The sequence below is a fragment of the Ailuropoda melanoleuca genome, chromosome 3 (assembly GCF_002007445.2).
Source record: "Ailuropoda melanoleuca isolate Jingjing chromosome 3, ASM200744v2, whole genome shotgun sequence".
Taxonomy (NCBI): Eukaryota; Metazoa; Chordata; class Mammalia; order Carnivora; family Ursidae; genus Ailuropoda; species Ailuropoda melanoleuca.
The window spans coordinates 28,604,945-28,622,048 of NC_048220.1; the positions used below are offsets into that span (position 1 = coordinate 28,604,945).

At 44.8% G+C, this 17,104-nt stretch overlaps 1 protein-coding gene across 1 annotated transcript; it reads right to left on the reverse strand.

Annotated features, from left to right (window-relative positions):
* Positions 1–721: 721 nt before the first annotated feature.
* Positions 722–16,823, reverse strand: LOC105235977. The gene is given in 18 exon segments (XM_034655627.1): positions 722–954; positions 956–1,003; positions 1,082–1,240; positions 2,059–2,223; positions 2,802–2,846; positions 3,147–3,244; positions 3,603–4,080; positions 4,152–4,360; positions 5,437–5,570; positions 8,849–8,965; positions 9,043–9,129; positions 9,619–9,701; positions 9,976–10,053; positions 10,430–10,549; positions 10,694–10,741; positions 10,817–10,902; positions 14,516–14,630; positions 16,725–16,823. Coding segments are annotated over 18 exon segments (2,283 nt in total). The 3' UTR covers positions 722–840.
* Between the last annotated feature and the right edge of the window lie 281 nt (positions 16,824–17,104).

The following is a 17,104-nucleotide window of genomic DNA, read 5'->3' on the forward strand; positions in this document are numbered from 1 at the left end:
CCTAGTTGTTCCCAGGAGCATTATTTCCTTTCGGGCTCCATGGAGTGGAGACTGTCCTCTGTCAATAGAACTTTCCAAATTTCTCTGAAGCACAAAACTTGGGCGCTAGGGAATTCGGAGGGATTCTTGGGAATAGAAGGTATGGGCCCGGCAGGACAAACTAGATTTTAGGCTAGAGAACTCATGGGTTCAGTATGGTTTTGATTCACATTTCCTCTAGTTCCCTCGATATTCCTTCCTGTCATCTCTCATAGCCAGAGGAACATGAGGCCCTGCTCCCATGGGAGAATACCAAGTAAACTTAAAAAAAAATAAAAAAGAAAAATAAGAGTGAGACCTATTGGAGAATCTTAGGAAGTTGCGTAGAGTTCGGGAATCTTTTTTTCTTTTTTCTTGTTCCTTAATGTCCCTAAATGATACCAATACACTGCATCTTGTGAACCACTATGTGCAGTGTAGAACTATGGCCAGCCAGGCTTGAATTTGAATTCTGGCTCTGTCACTTATTAGCTGCCTGTCCTTGGGCAGTTACTTAACCTCTCCAAGCTTTAGTTGCCTTACCTCTGAAATGGGGGTCCAATGGCACCTACCACTGTATGGGATAGTGGGGAAGGCTAAAATGAAGTTGTGGATATTCGGCGCTTAACAGGGACTGGCACAATGAGACCTGGTTAGTAGTATTGTTAATTATCCATAATGAAGATTAGCTTGGTTATTGTGTCCCAGCTCCCTCTCCCTTCTAGGCCCCTTAAGAATGAAGAGACAGGAAGCTGCCCCTGCAGGATTACTGATCATCAGATTTCTCCCCAGGGCTGCAATCCGGCAATGACAGGCCTCGGCCTAGTCTGCTCCCTGCCGAAGCTGCTGCTTCTGGGCTTGGAGCTCCTGGTTCTGCGTGGCCAGGCTGATGTTGTCTTGCAGGACACCAGCCAGCAGGCTGCGGTGGTGATGCTCTGGTGGTCACGGCCTGCTCCTCCCACAGCCTTCGCCAGGCTCGGAATACCTGTGCCCAGATTCAGAGATGCTCGTCAGTCAGCCAGCCTTGGAACCATTTCAAGGGCTGCCTTTTGGCCTCACTGACCTGCAGCATATGGCGTGTCCGAGCTCGGGCAGCCTGCACGTGCAGGTCATAGAGGGCTGCGAGGTCCTGCTCCGCAGTGTCCTGCTCTGCCTGAAGGGCCTCCAACTGGAGTCTCAGCACCTTCTGCTCCCGGGACCATCTCTGCCTCTCCTTGCCGGCCTTCAGTGATAATACATATTCTTTGTTCAGTGCCACCTGTGTGCCAGGCTCTGTTCTAAACACTTCATGTGTATTATTTCATTTTATCCAATGAAAACCATATGGGGTAGTTGCCATTTTAGTTTTCCAAATCTGGTAGATACGGAAACTGTGGATCAGAGAAGTGACCTAACCTGCCCAAATTCACATGGCTAGTGAGGGACAGAACTGAGATGACATGTGCCTTTCAGTGGTTCTCTGTCATTCTTAGGGTAAAGTCCAAATTCAGAGGCATGGCACACACTGGTTTCTTTAGCCTCGCCTCTGACTCTGCACCTGTCAGGCCCTGCCAGCTGGGCAATTTGCTATACCCAGACTGTACCTTGCCACTGCTTCCCTCTGGACCTTTGCTCATACAGTATTGTCCTCAGAACATATCCCAACCCCCATGGACACAAATTTTCTTAATTTGTTCAAACAAGTTATATTTACTCAGTGCCTCTATGTGATGAGTACAGACTGCCCAAGCGGAGCTCAGTCTAGTGAATTCCTCTGGCTGATTTCTTTTTTTTTTTTTTTTTTTTTTTTTTTTTTCTCAGCTAAATGCCATCTTCTGTAATCCACTCCAGCCTGGGTCAGGCACACCTCTTTGTTCCCACAGGCCCTTAGCTCCCTGCATCACAGCACTTAGCACTGAAAATTGCTTCATCTGTCCCCCACAAAGCTGTGAAGACTATGAGAGAGGTTATGGCCCAGTATGTTGTGATTGAGGCTGGACCCCAGCACACTGCCTGGACCAATTAGAAGGAGCCTCAAGTCCCCTACTTGACCCTCCTTACCTCCTTTGCAGCCACCAGGCCTTTGACCTGGTCACCTGCCACCTCCTCCTCCTGTTCCAAATGCTTCAGCTCCTCTTGGATCCATATTTGGTGCTGTTCATGCAGTCTCTTCCTCCGCGCCTGGGCCAAGAAGAACTGCAGGGCCACATCTGGGACCTCCCAGGCCTAGGTGGCATTAGTCTAGGCTCAGCCAGAAGCCCATGTGTGTCCACAGCCTTGGGACTCAGGGTCCAACTTTTCAACAGAACCCCACTACCAAGACTGCTCCTAGAACTACAGCCAGGACCTAATGGCCTTTAAGAGCCTGTAGCCTGGACAGAGACTTGAAGGTCATAGGGACAAAGGGGAGGTATCGGCCCTACCAGTAGGTGCCATGGAGGCCTGAAGGATCCTATACCCCTAATGTGACCCAGTAGGAAAACAGCCTTCCTTCCCATGCCCCTCCCTTAGGAACCACGTAGCCTTTTGGGTCTTCTTTTTGCCAGAAGCTCCATATTTCTCCCTGATGTCGCGGCAGGGAAGCAGTAGACATATTAACTGGGCTCTGCAACTCCACTCCCCCAGCAGCTTCCAGCTGTTCTGGGGCACGTGAGGTATTACCTGTTCCTCAGAGTCCCTAAGAGGATGATTTTGGTGGAGCCCGAGTCCTAGAGATGCTGTTATTCCTACCACTGGAAGAAAATGCAGCTAAGCCCAGTAAAGGTGGAGAAGATACCCAGCTCCACCCCAAGCCCCAAACCCACCTTCAGGCTCTCCCTGGAAGCCTGGGCTGTGGTGTGCTGTTGAATCTATCACCTGCTGAGAAAATAGTAGGAGTGAGAATTCCATACCCTTCTTCCCAGGATAGTGTGAGTTAAGCTCAGGGCTTTAAAATCAGATAGATCGGGGTCCCAGCCCCTCCTCTCCTCAGCTGTGTGACCTCAGGCAGGTGACTAGTCTTTTGAATCCATGTAAAATAGAGCTGATGAAAGTTGTAGAGAGCATGAAATAAGATAAGGCACCCAAACCACAAGTGACAGGCACTGTTCAATAAATGGGAGCTTACATGCCTAATTCCCGAGCTGTAAAAACAAGTTGTAAGTAATTACGAAAAGGGCAGGGGAGGTGGACAGGAGCCGCATTCCAGCCGCACTGTGGCAAATCCTGGAAGACAGTGCCCCCTTCTGTACAGAACCGGCCATGCAGTCTAAACACATGCAAAAGTACCATGTTGAGTCTAAAGGCTTGGTATGTTTGCCCCTCTGTTACCTTGTATCAGTGACCCTGAGATACCCAGATCACCTCTCTGAGCCTCAGTTTGCTCACCTGAAAAATGTAAGCAGTATTATCTTCTCTGCTTAAAAAAATTTTATGGTTTCCCCGTTGACCTTCAAGATGAAGTCCAAACATCTCAATAAATTTACAAGGCCCTTTATGACCTGGCCCCTGCTTCACTTTTTTTTTTTCCCCACTTCACTCTTCAATCCTTCTCTCTTGACTCTTCTTCAAACTATTCTCCAGCAAAGTGAGCTACTTGCAGTCCCCAAAAGAGATCAAGCTCTCACTTATTTCTGAGACTTTGCCTGTTATCTTCTGTGCCTGGAATGTTCTCTCATTTTCCTGGCCACCTCCTTCAGGAATTAACTTCCTCCATGAAACATTCCTTCCTTCTCTTGCCAAGACTAACTTAGATGCCCCATAGAACCCTGTGTTGATAAGGCCTTCAGAGCATTGATCATCTTGTTGTAATTGTTTCTTTCCAGAAATTGTAAACTCCATGAGGACAGGGATTTCCCAGGGTCTACATAGCACTGTGCCTGACACATAGTGAGAAGTCAGTAAACGTCTGGGAATCAATAAATTAGTGAATGAAGGAAGGGCCTCCACATAGTGCTCTGCAAACAGGACAGGAAGCCAGACATCAATGGGGCTCCTAAGAGGTTGAACGAGAAGACCTACCTGTAGTGCTGGAAGCCCCACAGCCTCAGCTTTTACCCTTTCGAGCATCCGGCTTCTTGGGCGCTGGCTCCAGGCTTTTACCACCTGTAGAGAGAGGGTTCAGGGAGCCTCCAGCCGTTGCTTTCTCAGGCACCTCCAGGCCTCACCTTGCTTACCTGCAATTCTCGCAATGCCCTGCCCAACTGGCTGAGCCCACTCTCTTTCAGGTTGTCTCCAAGGAGGCCTGAACGCAGGCTCTTCAGGCCAGCACGGCGGACCTGGGCCTCTTCTACCGCATCCCACAGGGTAGGCCTCACCTGTTTCACCTGCATCCTCCTTCCCTCGGCCCCTAACAGAGCAGCCCAGAGCAAGCTCAGGGAGCCACCTAGTGAGGGGAGATTCAGAGTGAACCACTCCTGGATTCCAAAGGACGCCACCTGTAATACTTTTAATTTTTATTAATAGTGCTATTTATAAAGACAGCTAATATCTATCAGGTGTTTACATGTGCTTGTTGGCACCACGCTAAGGCTTTGCACGGATCCCCTTTTCATCCACATAACACTCCAGTGGGGCAGCAACTCTAATTTGTCTTACCCCCGCACTTTCTAGATGAAGCAAATGAAGCTAGCTCAGAGAAGTCAAGCAACTTCCTGGTGAGTAGCAGAGCTAGAACTCAAGTCCAGTTCTGTCTGGCATTAAGGCCTGGGCCCTTAATCATGGTACCAAACTGGCCAGCGTATACACACACTTTTGTCCTTCACTGCTTTTCCTTGAGGGCATGAACTGCCCTAACTTATCCTCCTTACTCCACAGGGCCTGGCACAGTACGTAGTCTGGGAGTATATTAGTCAAATTAATGTACTTTTGTTGATTGGGAGACAGAGAGCCAGGCTCTTTTTTTTCTTTTACCTTTGTTATAGAAAATTTCAAACATATACAAAGTAAAGGAAACCCATCTATTTATCACCCACCTTCAATAATTATCAACTCTTGACCATTCTTGTTTGATCTATACCCTCCACTTGACCTCCCACACGTCTCTGACATCATATCATTTCACAGAGGCCCGATATTTAATAAGTGTGTGAAAACAGGCAAGTTCTTTCCCTTCTCTGATCCTCCCTTTCCTCACTTATAAATTAAGCTTCCCTCTCTTTCCTCATCTAAGTTGGATGTGTCTCATGGGGTTATGGTAAGAATAAAAGGCATTGTATAAAAGTTCTTGGTAAACTGTTGAAAGTCTCTGAAGGGTGAGGAGTTGCTTTTACTACTGGCCCTGCCTCTCCAGACTTTGGCAACCTAACCATCCTGGGTCCTTTCTGAATCCTGGCCCTCCCAGAGGGTCAGGCTCTCTCTGGACTGCGGGTGGGGCTGCAGCTGATTTGGTGAGAGGGTGAGTCAGGCATAAGTTAGATCCCAGAGCTTCCCCTAGAACCCCATACCCTCCCTCCAGGCCACCTTGAGGGTCCAGGCGAAGAAGAAGGCCACTGTAGTTGTTTCCTTCCAGAAGCTGTGCAACAATCCATGGCAGAGAGCCTTCCACCGCCTCACCAATAACCTTACCAGCCAACACCTGCAGCAGGGGGCAATCTCTGCCAGAGGGAGGGAGGAAGAAAAGAGATGTCCACTGGTGGATGGGGAAAGAAACTGGCCCAAATCACACTCTGATGGAAAGGTTGACTATTTCCAGTAACTTTGGTGCACCACCAGGCAGATTTGCAATCTTGCCTAGATCTTTATTTTATTTTATTTTATTATTTTTAAAGTTATACAGTGTATTCTCCTAGTACAAAATTCAATTTGTCTATCTGATAAGGGACTTGTGTCCAGAATGTTTAAAGAACTCTTACACCTCAGTAATAAAAGACTAATCACCCAATTTAAAATGGCAAAGCAAGGCCATCATGAAAATGGCAGAGTAGGGAACTCTGGGAGTCTGTCCTTTGCAAGAAACATGTGGCAAAAATGGTCAGAATCAACCTTCCTGGAACTCTGGGGGACAGTCAAAGGTTTACAGCAACCAAGAGAATACTTCACTGAGAGAAACCCAACTTAAATATGTTGAGCTCTTTGTGGTGTTTTAACTTACCCCAGCCCCAACCTCTTCCCCAGCACAGAGGTGGTCTTGAAAGCAACAACCCACATTTCTGGTGGGGGTACTTGGCTCTGGAGGGAGCTGAGCAGACCTTGTTCCCAAGGAATTGTGTTTGTTGTTTTGACTCTCTAGGGCTTCCCCCAAAAGGACTGACAAAAGGGGCTTCCCTTTGTTTCACTTGCCTCGGAACTTTCTCAGGGCCGAACAGCTATGCTGGAGGACAGTCCCTCAAAACATTGAAAGATGAAAGAATGAGCAAAAATAACAGTTGGAGCAGGGGCGCCTGGGTGGCACAGCAGTTGGGCGTCTGCCTTCGGCTCAGGGCGTGATCCCGGCGTTATGGGATCGAGCCCCACATCAGGCTCTTCCGCTATGAGCCTGCTTCTTCTTCTCCCACTCCCCCTGCTTGTGTTCCCTCTCTCGCTGGCTATCTCTATCTCTATCGAATAAATAAATAAAATCTTTAATTAAAAAAAAATAACAGTTGGAGCAAACAACAGATGCACGGAAAGTCTGGGAAGAAAAGTTGGGGAGTGAGATTTTGGGGGAATAAGGAAAATTCCCCCACGCCCTAGGGATCCTAGGAAGCCACACACATCCCCAGGGCAGGATGCATACTGAGAAAAGACCTGAGAAGATCCTGAGTTTTCATTTCTGGCTTATTTTTAAGCTCAGTGCAAGTGGGAAGTGAGGCTAAGGCAGAGCCATAAATGTACTGGCTAAGCATAGAAGGACCAACCCAACACAGAGCCAATCTACAGAATCTTGGAAATTTTTTTTCTTTTTTCTCTTCTTTCTTTCTCTTTTTTTTCCTTTAAAAAAAGGGGGGGTTGGTCCCAGCAGTTTAAGGAATTCTATGTCAGGTCACTAGTTAACCACTGAGATAACAGAATGGAGACTTCAGTGAGCACAAAGAAAACAGTCTTTGCAAAAATTGTTTGGAAAAGTAACTAAGCAAGCAGATAGCTGCAGCCCATAGCAAGCAACAATGCCAACCCTAGAAAGGATGTAGAATCTGGTTTTCAGAATTATCACATTATCATACCCAAAATGTCAGAGCATTAAGGAAAAGAAATGGAGACTTAAGAGACTAGCACAATAAAGAATATAGTCTTTACAAAAATAAAAATTCTCAAATTGGCCAGTTTCCAACCAATTTGGTTGGAAATCCAACCAACAAATTCCAACCAAAAATATCAGGCCTGCAAATAAACAAGAACGAATGGCCCACCCACAGGAAAAAAAAAATATGAACAGAAACTTCCCTGAGGAAGTATAGACTCTGGGTTCATTACACAAAGACTTTAATTCAACTATCTTAAATATGCTCAGAAAACTAAAAGAAATCAAGAAAATGATGTCTCAATGAATTGAAAATATCAACAGAAGCATAGAAATTATAAAAAAGGAACCAAGTAGAGGGGCTCCTGGCTGGCTCAGTTGGTGGAGCATGAGGCTCTTGATCTCAGGGTCATGAGTTCGAGCCCCACGGTGGGTATAAATCTTACTTAATAAAATAAAATAAAATAGGAACCAAGTAGAAATTCTGGAGCTGAAAAGTACAGTAACTGAAATCATAAATTCCCTAGAGGGCAGATTTGAGCAGGCACAAGAAAGGATCTCAGCAGGGGCGCCTGGGTGGCACAGCGGTTAAGCGTCTGCCTTCGGCTCAGGGCGTGATCCCGGCGTTATGGGATAGCCCCACATCAGGCTCCTCCGCTATGAGCCTGCTTCTTCCTTTCCCGTTCCCCCTGCTTGTGTTCCCTCTCTCGCTGGCTGTCTCTATCTCTGTCGAATAAAAAAAAAAAAAATTTAAAAAAAAAAAAAAAAAAAAAAAAAAGAAAGGATCTCAGCAAAGTTGAAAATAAGTCAAACAGAATTATGCAGTCCAAGAAGCAGAAAGAAAAAATGAAGGAAAATGACCCTAAGGGACCGGAGGATGCATCAGGTGTATAAACATAGGCAGAATGGAAATCTCAGAGGGAAAGGAGAAAAAGGGGGCAGAAAGATTATTTGAAGAAATAATGCTCAAAAAATTCCCCCAAATTTTATGAAAAACATTAATCTATACATCCAAGGAGCTCAACAAATTCAAGAAGGATAAGCTCAAAGAGATCCATGCCAAGACATATTATAATCAAACTCTCAAAAGCCAAAGAGAAAACCTTGAAAATAGCATAAGAGAAGCAACTATGTACAAGTGATACTTCATAAGACCAATTTCTCATCAGAAATTATAGATGCCAGGTGCCCCTGGGTGGCTCAGTCAGTTAAGCATCTGCCTTTGGCTCAGGTCATGATCCTGGGATCAAGCCCCACGTCATGGGGCGGGGGGGTCCTTGCTCAGCAGGAAACCTGCTTCTCCCTCTCCCTCTGCCTGCCACTCCCCCTGCTTGTGCTCTCTCTCTCTCACTCTCGCTCTCTCTCAAATAAGTAAATAAAATCTTTAAAAAGGAAAGAAAGAAATTATGGAGGCCAGAAGTCAGATGACATGCTTAAAGTGCTGTAAGACTAAGCCTGTCAACTAAGAATTCTATACCTGGGAAAATTATCCTTCAAGAATGGGGAGAAATTAAAGTATTATCAGATTAGTAAAAGCTGATGGAATTCATTGCAAGTAGACCTGCCTTACGAGAAATGCTAAAGGAAGGGGTCCTTCACCACGTCCGAGGTGAGGAAAGGAGAGTCTGGGGTTGCCCTGTGTCTGCATCCATATTTCAGCCTCCCCCCCAGCCACCACTCCCCAAAGCAGTCAGAAGACTCCATCAGACTTACAGGGCTCTGGGGAGCTGCAGGATCCTCAAGGCCCCTCGCCATATGCCCTGGATCCCAGGCCCCTCAGGAGGATCGGGCCCTGGGCAGGACATGGTGACAGTGAGCAGAGAGCAGGCCCTGTGAGAAGAGGGTAGGATCAGGCCAAACATCTAAGGGATGGGGGTGGGAGGTGACAGATACCCTCCTGTCCTCACCTGCCTTTGCCCCCTGCAGCCTGCAAGTACACCTCCGAGGCTGCTCTTGAGTCAGACACCTCCACCTCACTGGCATTTTCCACCACCCTGCAGGAAGGGGAGGCTGAGCTCAACTCCTAAGCACCAGGGTTCTGTCCAGCCCCCCAGAACCTCTGTTTGGGAAGTCCATTGGGATCCCAGGAGCCTGTGAGAATCATCCCCAATTTCCAAGCTCAGTGTATCCCCTAAAAGCCTCTCATCTTCATGATCTCTTTTTGCCTCCTATCATCTGCCCAGTGAGGCAAAGAGGCTCATTGGGATTTCTCCCATTTTACAGATGGAGAAACTGAAGTTCTGCTCCGTGAGATGCTCAAATCTCCCAGAATGATAATGACTGAGTTGAAGAGGTGTAAACGGATAGGGTAAGAAGAGTGAGAGGGTTGGGGATATGAGATGCAGGGAAGAGGATGAGAGGGCATGATAAGCATGACCCCAAGTGCGTGGCAGTGGGGAGAAATCTCCAAGGGCTGGGTTTGGGAGTGTCGGCCCTGCTTTAAGACAAGCACCCTCAGATCCCGTTGGGCCCTGGACACTCACAAGCCCAGGGGAGACACATCTAGCACTGACAGGTTCTCTGTCCCTGGAGAGAGCAGGTCCCGAGTCCTCCCGCCGCGGCTGAGCTGGAATCACGCAAGCACAGCACTGGTTACAAACAGAGCCTTTCCCAGACTTCAGCTCACACAATCCTCCCGCCGGGGCCCTGTGGGCCAACCAGGGCACCAAAATTCTGCCATTTCAAGAAGGAAAAAGGAGACCTTGAAGGGCAAGCCCACGCTGGTGAGCAACAGAATGAGGCTGGGCTCAAGCTCCTCTGGGTGCTCACAAGCCTCAGGCTCTTTCTGCAGGACCGCAGGGGCCTTGGCTTCCAGGTCTCCCCTCCCTACAGGGTCTCACCTGCACCAGGCTAAGAGTAATAAGCACAGGATCAGGACCTCCGCAGGGCAGAGCTTCCTCAAATAGCATCTGCAATAGCTAAAGTGGAGAAAGAGCTTCAGTGGGGACGCAGAAAGGATTAATCCGAAGCCCTGAAAACAAAACCGTCAAGTTTATTACCAGTATTATGAAAAACTGTGAAGATTAGATCTCCCTGGATATTTGATCTTTGCACACCACCCCTCCCTGACCCTCACCCCATGGGCCCCAGCCTCCCACCTTCCCCAACCTCTCAATCGCTGCCCAGATTGGCCCTGGCAAAACATTCTGTATGGTCTGCAGTGCATTCTAGGAACCCCAAGGAGGGGAACCTAATCCAGCTAGGAAGGGGAAGGAAAGTTTCTCAAAGGTATCCAGCAGGAAGCAACACCTGAGCCTCAGGAGACCTATGCCTGGTGGCTCCTCTGGGACTCACCTGAGGTACGAGCCGGGGTGTCTCTGCTTCCCGACCCCGAAGCAGTAGCGCCACACTGTACCCTCGGGCCACCAAGCCTAGTGTGGACTGGACTCGTGCTAGCAGCTCCTGCTCAGCCTCCTGCGGGGGATGCAGAGACATCCCCTGATCTCAGGTGCCCTGACCCAGTCTGTCCGAGCAGAAGGCTTGGGAAGCACTCAGCATTCCAGGATCCAGGAGCCTGAGGGCTCCCGTGCTCCTCCCATCTCCCTACAAACCCCCTACCTGAGCAGCATCAGAGCCCAGGACTCTGTCAAAGGTGATGCGTCGTTCCTGTGGGGAGTGCTAGGCTCAGCATTGTCATCCCAGTCTTCCCCAGCCTTCACCCGCACCCCATCCCATTTTTACCTGAGTGTCTAGAGTGCCCGGCTGAAGCAAGCAGATGCTCTTGGGCCCCTCCAGAAGGAGTGTGGGGCAACAGGTGTCCTCAGGGCCTGAGAAAGATGGACTACATATCAGCTCTCATGGGCGAAACTGCCAGGACTCCTAGGGCCTGCTCTCAACTTTGGCCTCAGTTTCCTAACCTAGAATACTACACACAGGAGCAGAGCCCCTGAGAGGGAGAGCTTCCTCAAACAGCATCCGCAGCAGCTAAAGCAGCAAAATGACCTCATCCTTCCCCTCTCCCAAGAGGCTCCCCCAGGCCGCACTCCCTCTAAGAATGAATGTGTAAGGACCTCTTACCTGATCCTCTCCCTTGCTCTACTTCCACCACTACAGTCAGCCTGGCCTGGGGGTTGACCATGAGGGCTGGCGGCACAGAGCTGTCCTGGCTCAAAGCAGCCCCTGCGCTTGCTGCCTCTCCACACTCCATGGCTTCCATGCCTCTCAGATTCCCCTCAATAATTCATCTCCCTGATCTGAGGGCTCTGGGGAGGGCCTCTAAATAACAACTTATCAAAGGAGGTGACAGTCCCCCCCTTTCTTTTCTTTTCTTTTCTTTTCTTTTCTTTTCTTTTCTTTTCTTTTCCTTTTCTTTGTGTGTTTGTTTGATTGTTTTAGTGAGTATAAGCAATATAAGTTTATTAAGCAAGGATACAGAAAAAGCTCTCCGGGGTGAAAGGGATCCCCATAGGGTTAAACTCTTTCTTTTTCTTGAAAGATTTTATTTATTTATTTGAGAGAGAGAGAACGTGCAAAAACATGAGTGGGGGAGGGGCAGAGGGAGAGTGACGGAGCCCAGAAGGACCCCGATATGACCTGAGCCAAAGTCAGACACCCAAGTGTCCCAACAGTCCCCTCTTTTCTGAGTCAGAACATTGCATTGGATTCTTCTTTTTTTCCTCTTTTGAAAAATGTCAAACACATACAGTCGTGGAGAGAAGAGTGTGATGACCCTCCAAGCATGCAGCTTCAGCAACCACCAACCTACGGTCAGTCTTCTCTCTTCTGTTCCCTCACCATCCCCTATGGATTTTTTTTTTTTTGAAGCAAATCCCAGACATCTTATGTGTCATCTATAGCTATTTCAGCCTTTATTTATAGAAGATAACCAGCTTTTTAAACAAAATGATGGCTTACTTTGGTGAGGATGAAGAGAAAGGGGAATGCCCTTACATTCTTGGTGGGAATGCACACTGGTGCAGCCACTCTGGAAAGCAGTATGGAGGTTCCTCAAAAAGTTGAAAATAGAGCTACCCTATAACCCAGCAATTGCACTACTAGGTATTTATCCAAAGGGTACAAACATAGGGATTCAAGGGGACACATGGCACCCCAATGTGTATAGCAACAATGTCCATAATAGCCAAACTATGGAAAGAGCCTAGATGTCCACTGACAGATGAATGAATGGATAAAGAAGATGTGATATATACACACATTGGAATATTACTCAGTCATCAAAAAGAATGAAATCTTGTCATTTGCAATGACGTGGATAGAAAAGAGGGTATTATGCCAAGTGGAATAAGCCAGAGAAAGACAAATATCATATGATTTCACTTGTATGTGGAACTTAAGAAACAAAACAGATGAACATGGGGGAAGGAAAGGAAAAATAAGATAAAACAGAAAGGGAGGCAAACCATAAGACACTCTTAACCATAGGGAACAAACCGAGGGTGGAGGGGAGGTGGGTGGGGGATGGGGTAACTGGATGATGGACATTAAGAAGGGCACATGTTGTAATGAACACTGGGTGTTATATGCAACTCACCAATCACTAAACTCTACCTCTGAAACTAATAATACACTATATGTTAACTAACTTGAATTTAAATTTTAAAAAAATTTAAATGATGGCTTATCAAGATATAATTCATATATTGTACATTTTATCATTTAAACTGTATATTTCAATGGTTTTACTATCACCATTTTAGAACCTTTTCATCACTTTATAAAGAAACTTGGTTTCCTTTATTATCACCTCCCTAACCCCACTCTACTACAATCATTAAACAGCCATTAATCTATTTTCTCTCTCTATAGATTTGGCCGTTCTGGACATTTCATATAAAAGGAACCACACAGTCTGTGTTCTTTTTGTGACTGGCTTCTTTCACTTAGCATAATGTTTTCAAGGTTCATCCCATGCTGTAGCATGCATCAGTACTTCCTTCCTTTCTATGACTGAATGATTTTCTACATAGAGGTGAAATGACTTCTGTCACCAACTATGCAGAGTTTGGCCAAACTTCACAGCTAAGAGCACGTCCCACAAGATTGCCCTTACTTCAGACATTAGTCTCAAGCTTGGGGTCCCCAGTGCTTCCTCATTCTGACAAGCTAGCAACATTTTCAGGTGTTCCCACTATTCCTGCAGGTGCCATAATTTGCTAGAATGACTTACAGAACTCAGGAAGGCGCATTACACTTACTGTATCTGACACCAATTCTCTGACACCAACTGGGCATCCAATGTTTCAATCCAATTTTGACACTAACTACTTGGAGTTAGCACCAGTTCCCACAAGGCCCTCAACAAGACTGCCCTTATTTTTGATGACAGCCACAAGTGGGGTCCCCAAGGGGCTTGCACTACTGTCTGACTTGGCTACAGATTTGGGGGTTCTGATAACTACCCTTCAGGGTCAATAATTCACTAGAATGACTCATAGAACTCAAGAAGGTGCTCTACTTACGATTACCTTTTTATTACAAATGAACAATCAGAAAAAGAGGTACCTAGGGCGAGGTCTGGAAGGGGCCTGCGCACAGGAATTCCTGTCCCTATGGAGTCAGGTGTGCCATGAGAGTTATTTTTAATTGAGCTTTCATTACGTAGGCCTGTTTCATTAAATCATCGGCTATGTGACTGAACTCAACTCCAGCCAATTACATGGTTGTTTTTTTCTGGTGAGTAGCCTCCTCCATCCTGAAGCTATCTGGGGGTCCAACCAGAAGTCACCTCATTAGCGTAGCAAAGACTATCATTCAAGAAATTCCAAAGCTTTTTGAAGCTCTGATCCTTCAACTGGAGACAAAGACCACATATATTCTTTATTATATCATAAACCACTTAATGGTTTTTTACCAAGGATCCCTTAGAGCAAAAGGATCATACCTGTTTGATTATCTACATTTTGTAAAGTATTTATATAAGAGAACAATAATAAAAACATGAATATGGTAGTCCCCCCTTATTTATGAAGGGTATATTCCAAGACTCCCGTTAGACGCCTGAAACCACAGATAATTCCGAACCCTATATATGCTATGCTTTTTCTTATGCATACCTATGGTACAGTTTAATTTATAAATCAGCCACAGTAAGAGATACACAAAAATAATAATAAAATAGAACAGTTATAACAATATACTGTGATAAAATTTCTGTGGATGTGTTCTCTCTTTCAAAATATCTTATTGTTTGGGCACTCGGGTGGCTCACTTGGTTAAGCATCTGACTCTTAATTTTGGCTCAGGTCGTGATCTTGGCATCATGAGATCAAGTCCCGCATCGGCCTCCACGTTGAATATGGAGTCTGCTTAAGATTCTCTCTCACCGTCTCCTTCTGCCCCTCCCCCTGCTTGCTCACGCTTGCACGATCTCTCTTTCTCGGAAAAAAAAAGAAAAAAAGTATCTTATTGTACTGTACTCACTCTTCCTCTTCTTGTGAGGATGCAAGATGATCAAATGCCTTCGGGAGGAGATGAAGTGAGGTGAATGATGTAGGCATTGTGACAGAGCCTTGCGGAACTGAAACTGCAGAGTTAACTATAGAAAAGGGGTAACGAATTTATGTATGCCTAACATTTGAAGGAATTAGTGTGGGGTAGGCATAGGAGGCCGTTAACTAAATTTCCCAGATATTATAATCTTATCAACAATGCCAGTGCTTTATCTCATTGTGTAGATGCCATAGAAAAATAGGAGTAATTAGTCCAGTCCATCACTCTATTTTGTGATCACAATGTCTCCCAGGGCAGGCTACCCAGGTTTGCAGTCTTCCATTTTAATCTGGTCATACAGTTGTGTTGAATAGTGCTGCTATGAACATTTTGGTACAAAATTTTGTTTTGCATATCCCTTTTCAATTCTTTTGCATATGTACCTAGAAGTAGTATTGCTGGATCGTATGTTAATTATACGTTTAACTTTTTGAGGAACAGCCAATCTGTTTTTCACAGTGGCTGTCCCATATTACATTCCCACCAGCAACATGTGAGGGATCTTATTTGTTCACATTCTCACCAACAATTCTTTTTCTTCTTTCTTTTTATTAGAGCCATACTAGTGGATGTGAAGTGGTGCCTCATTATGGCTTTGATTTGCATTTCCTTAATGACCAATGATTTTGAGAATCTTTTCACGTTGCCTGTTTGGCCATCTGTACAGCTTCTTTGGAGAAATCTCAATTTAAGTTCTTTGCCCGTTTTAATTATTGTTTGTCTTTTTGCAGTTTATTAATGAAGAATGATATTAAGCATCTTTTCATCTGCTTTTCAAGCATGTGTATAGTTTCTTTGGAGAAATGGCTATTTAAGTCTTTCCCCCACTTTTTACTTGAATTGTCTTTTTTGTTGATGAGTTATATGAGCTGTATATTTATCCTGGATACTTGACCATTATCAGATATATAATTTGCAAATATTTTCTCCCATTTTGTAGGTTGTGTTTTCATCTTCTTTTTTTTTTTAATATTTTATTTATTTATTTGACAGAGATAGAGACAGCCAGCGAGAGAGGGAACACAAGCAGGGGGAGTGGGAGAGGAAGAAGCAGGCTCATAGCGGAGGAGCCTGATACGGGGCTCGATCCCATAACGCCGGGATCACGCCCTGAGCCGAAGGCAGACGCTTAACCACTGTGCCACCCAGGCGCCCCTGTTTTCATCTTTTTGATAATGTTTTTTGATGCAGAAAAGTTTTTAATTTTGATGAAATTCAGTTTATTGTTTTTTTCTTTTGTCGTTCTTGCTTTTGGTGTCATATCTCAGATTCATTGCCAGATCAGAAGTCATGAGGATTAATTTCTGTGTTTTCTTCTAAGAGCTTTATAGTTTTAATTCTTATATTTGGGTAATTGATCCATTTTGAGTTAATTTTTGTATACAGTCTGAGTTAAGGATACAAATTAATTCATCTGTATCTGGATAGCCAGGTGTCCCAATGCCATTTGTCTGAAAGATTTCTTCATTGAATATTCTTGACATCCTTGTCGAAACCAGCTGTCCATAGAAACATGGGTTTATTTCTGGACTCTCACTTCTCTTTCACTGATCTCTATGTTTGTCCTTATGCCAGTATCACAGTGTCGTCATTCCTATTGCTTCACAAAAAGTTTTGAAATCAGGAAGTGTAAGCCCTCCAACTTTGTTCTTGTTTTATAAGATTGTTATGTCTACAGCATCTGTGGAAATTCCATATGAACTTTGGAATTACCTTGTTAATTTATACAAAAAGGTTAGATTCTTATAAGACATTAATTGAATCTGCAGATCAATTAGGGGAGAATTGACATCTTAATAATATTCAGATCCATGTATATGGGATGTTATTCCATTTACTTAGATCTTATTTAATTTCTCTCAACAGCATTTTGTAGTTTTAGGAGTATAAGTTTGCTCTTCTTTGGTTATATTTACTCCTAAATATTGTATTCCTTTTGATGCTATTGTAAATGAAATTTTTTTGAAATTTCATTTTCAGTATGTTCATTGCAAGTGTATGGATATAAAGTTGATTTTTGTACATTGACCTTGTATCTTACAACTTTATTGAACTTGATTAGTTCTAATATATTTTAGTGACTCCACAGGATTTTTAAAATATACATGATCATAAAATCTATGAATTTAGATAGTTGTACTTCTTGCTTTCCAGCCTGGATGTCATTTATTTCTTTTTCTTGAGTAATTGCCATGACCAGAATCTCTAGAACAATGTCCAATGAAGGTGGTAAGGACATATATCCCTGTTTTGTTGCTCATCTCAGGGCAAAAGCACCCAGTCTTTGATTATTAACTATGACATCAACTGACTTTTTTTCATAGATGCCCTTGATCATGTTGAGGATATTCCCTTCTCTTCTTAGTTTTCATGAAAAGTGTTGGATTTCATCAAATGATTTCTCTGTTTATTTAGATGGTCTTGTTTTTATGCTCTATTCTGATATGATATGGTGTATTACATTCACTGATTTTCAGATGTTAAACCAACTTTGCATTTCTGGGATAAATCCCAATTGGT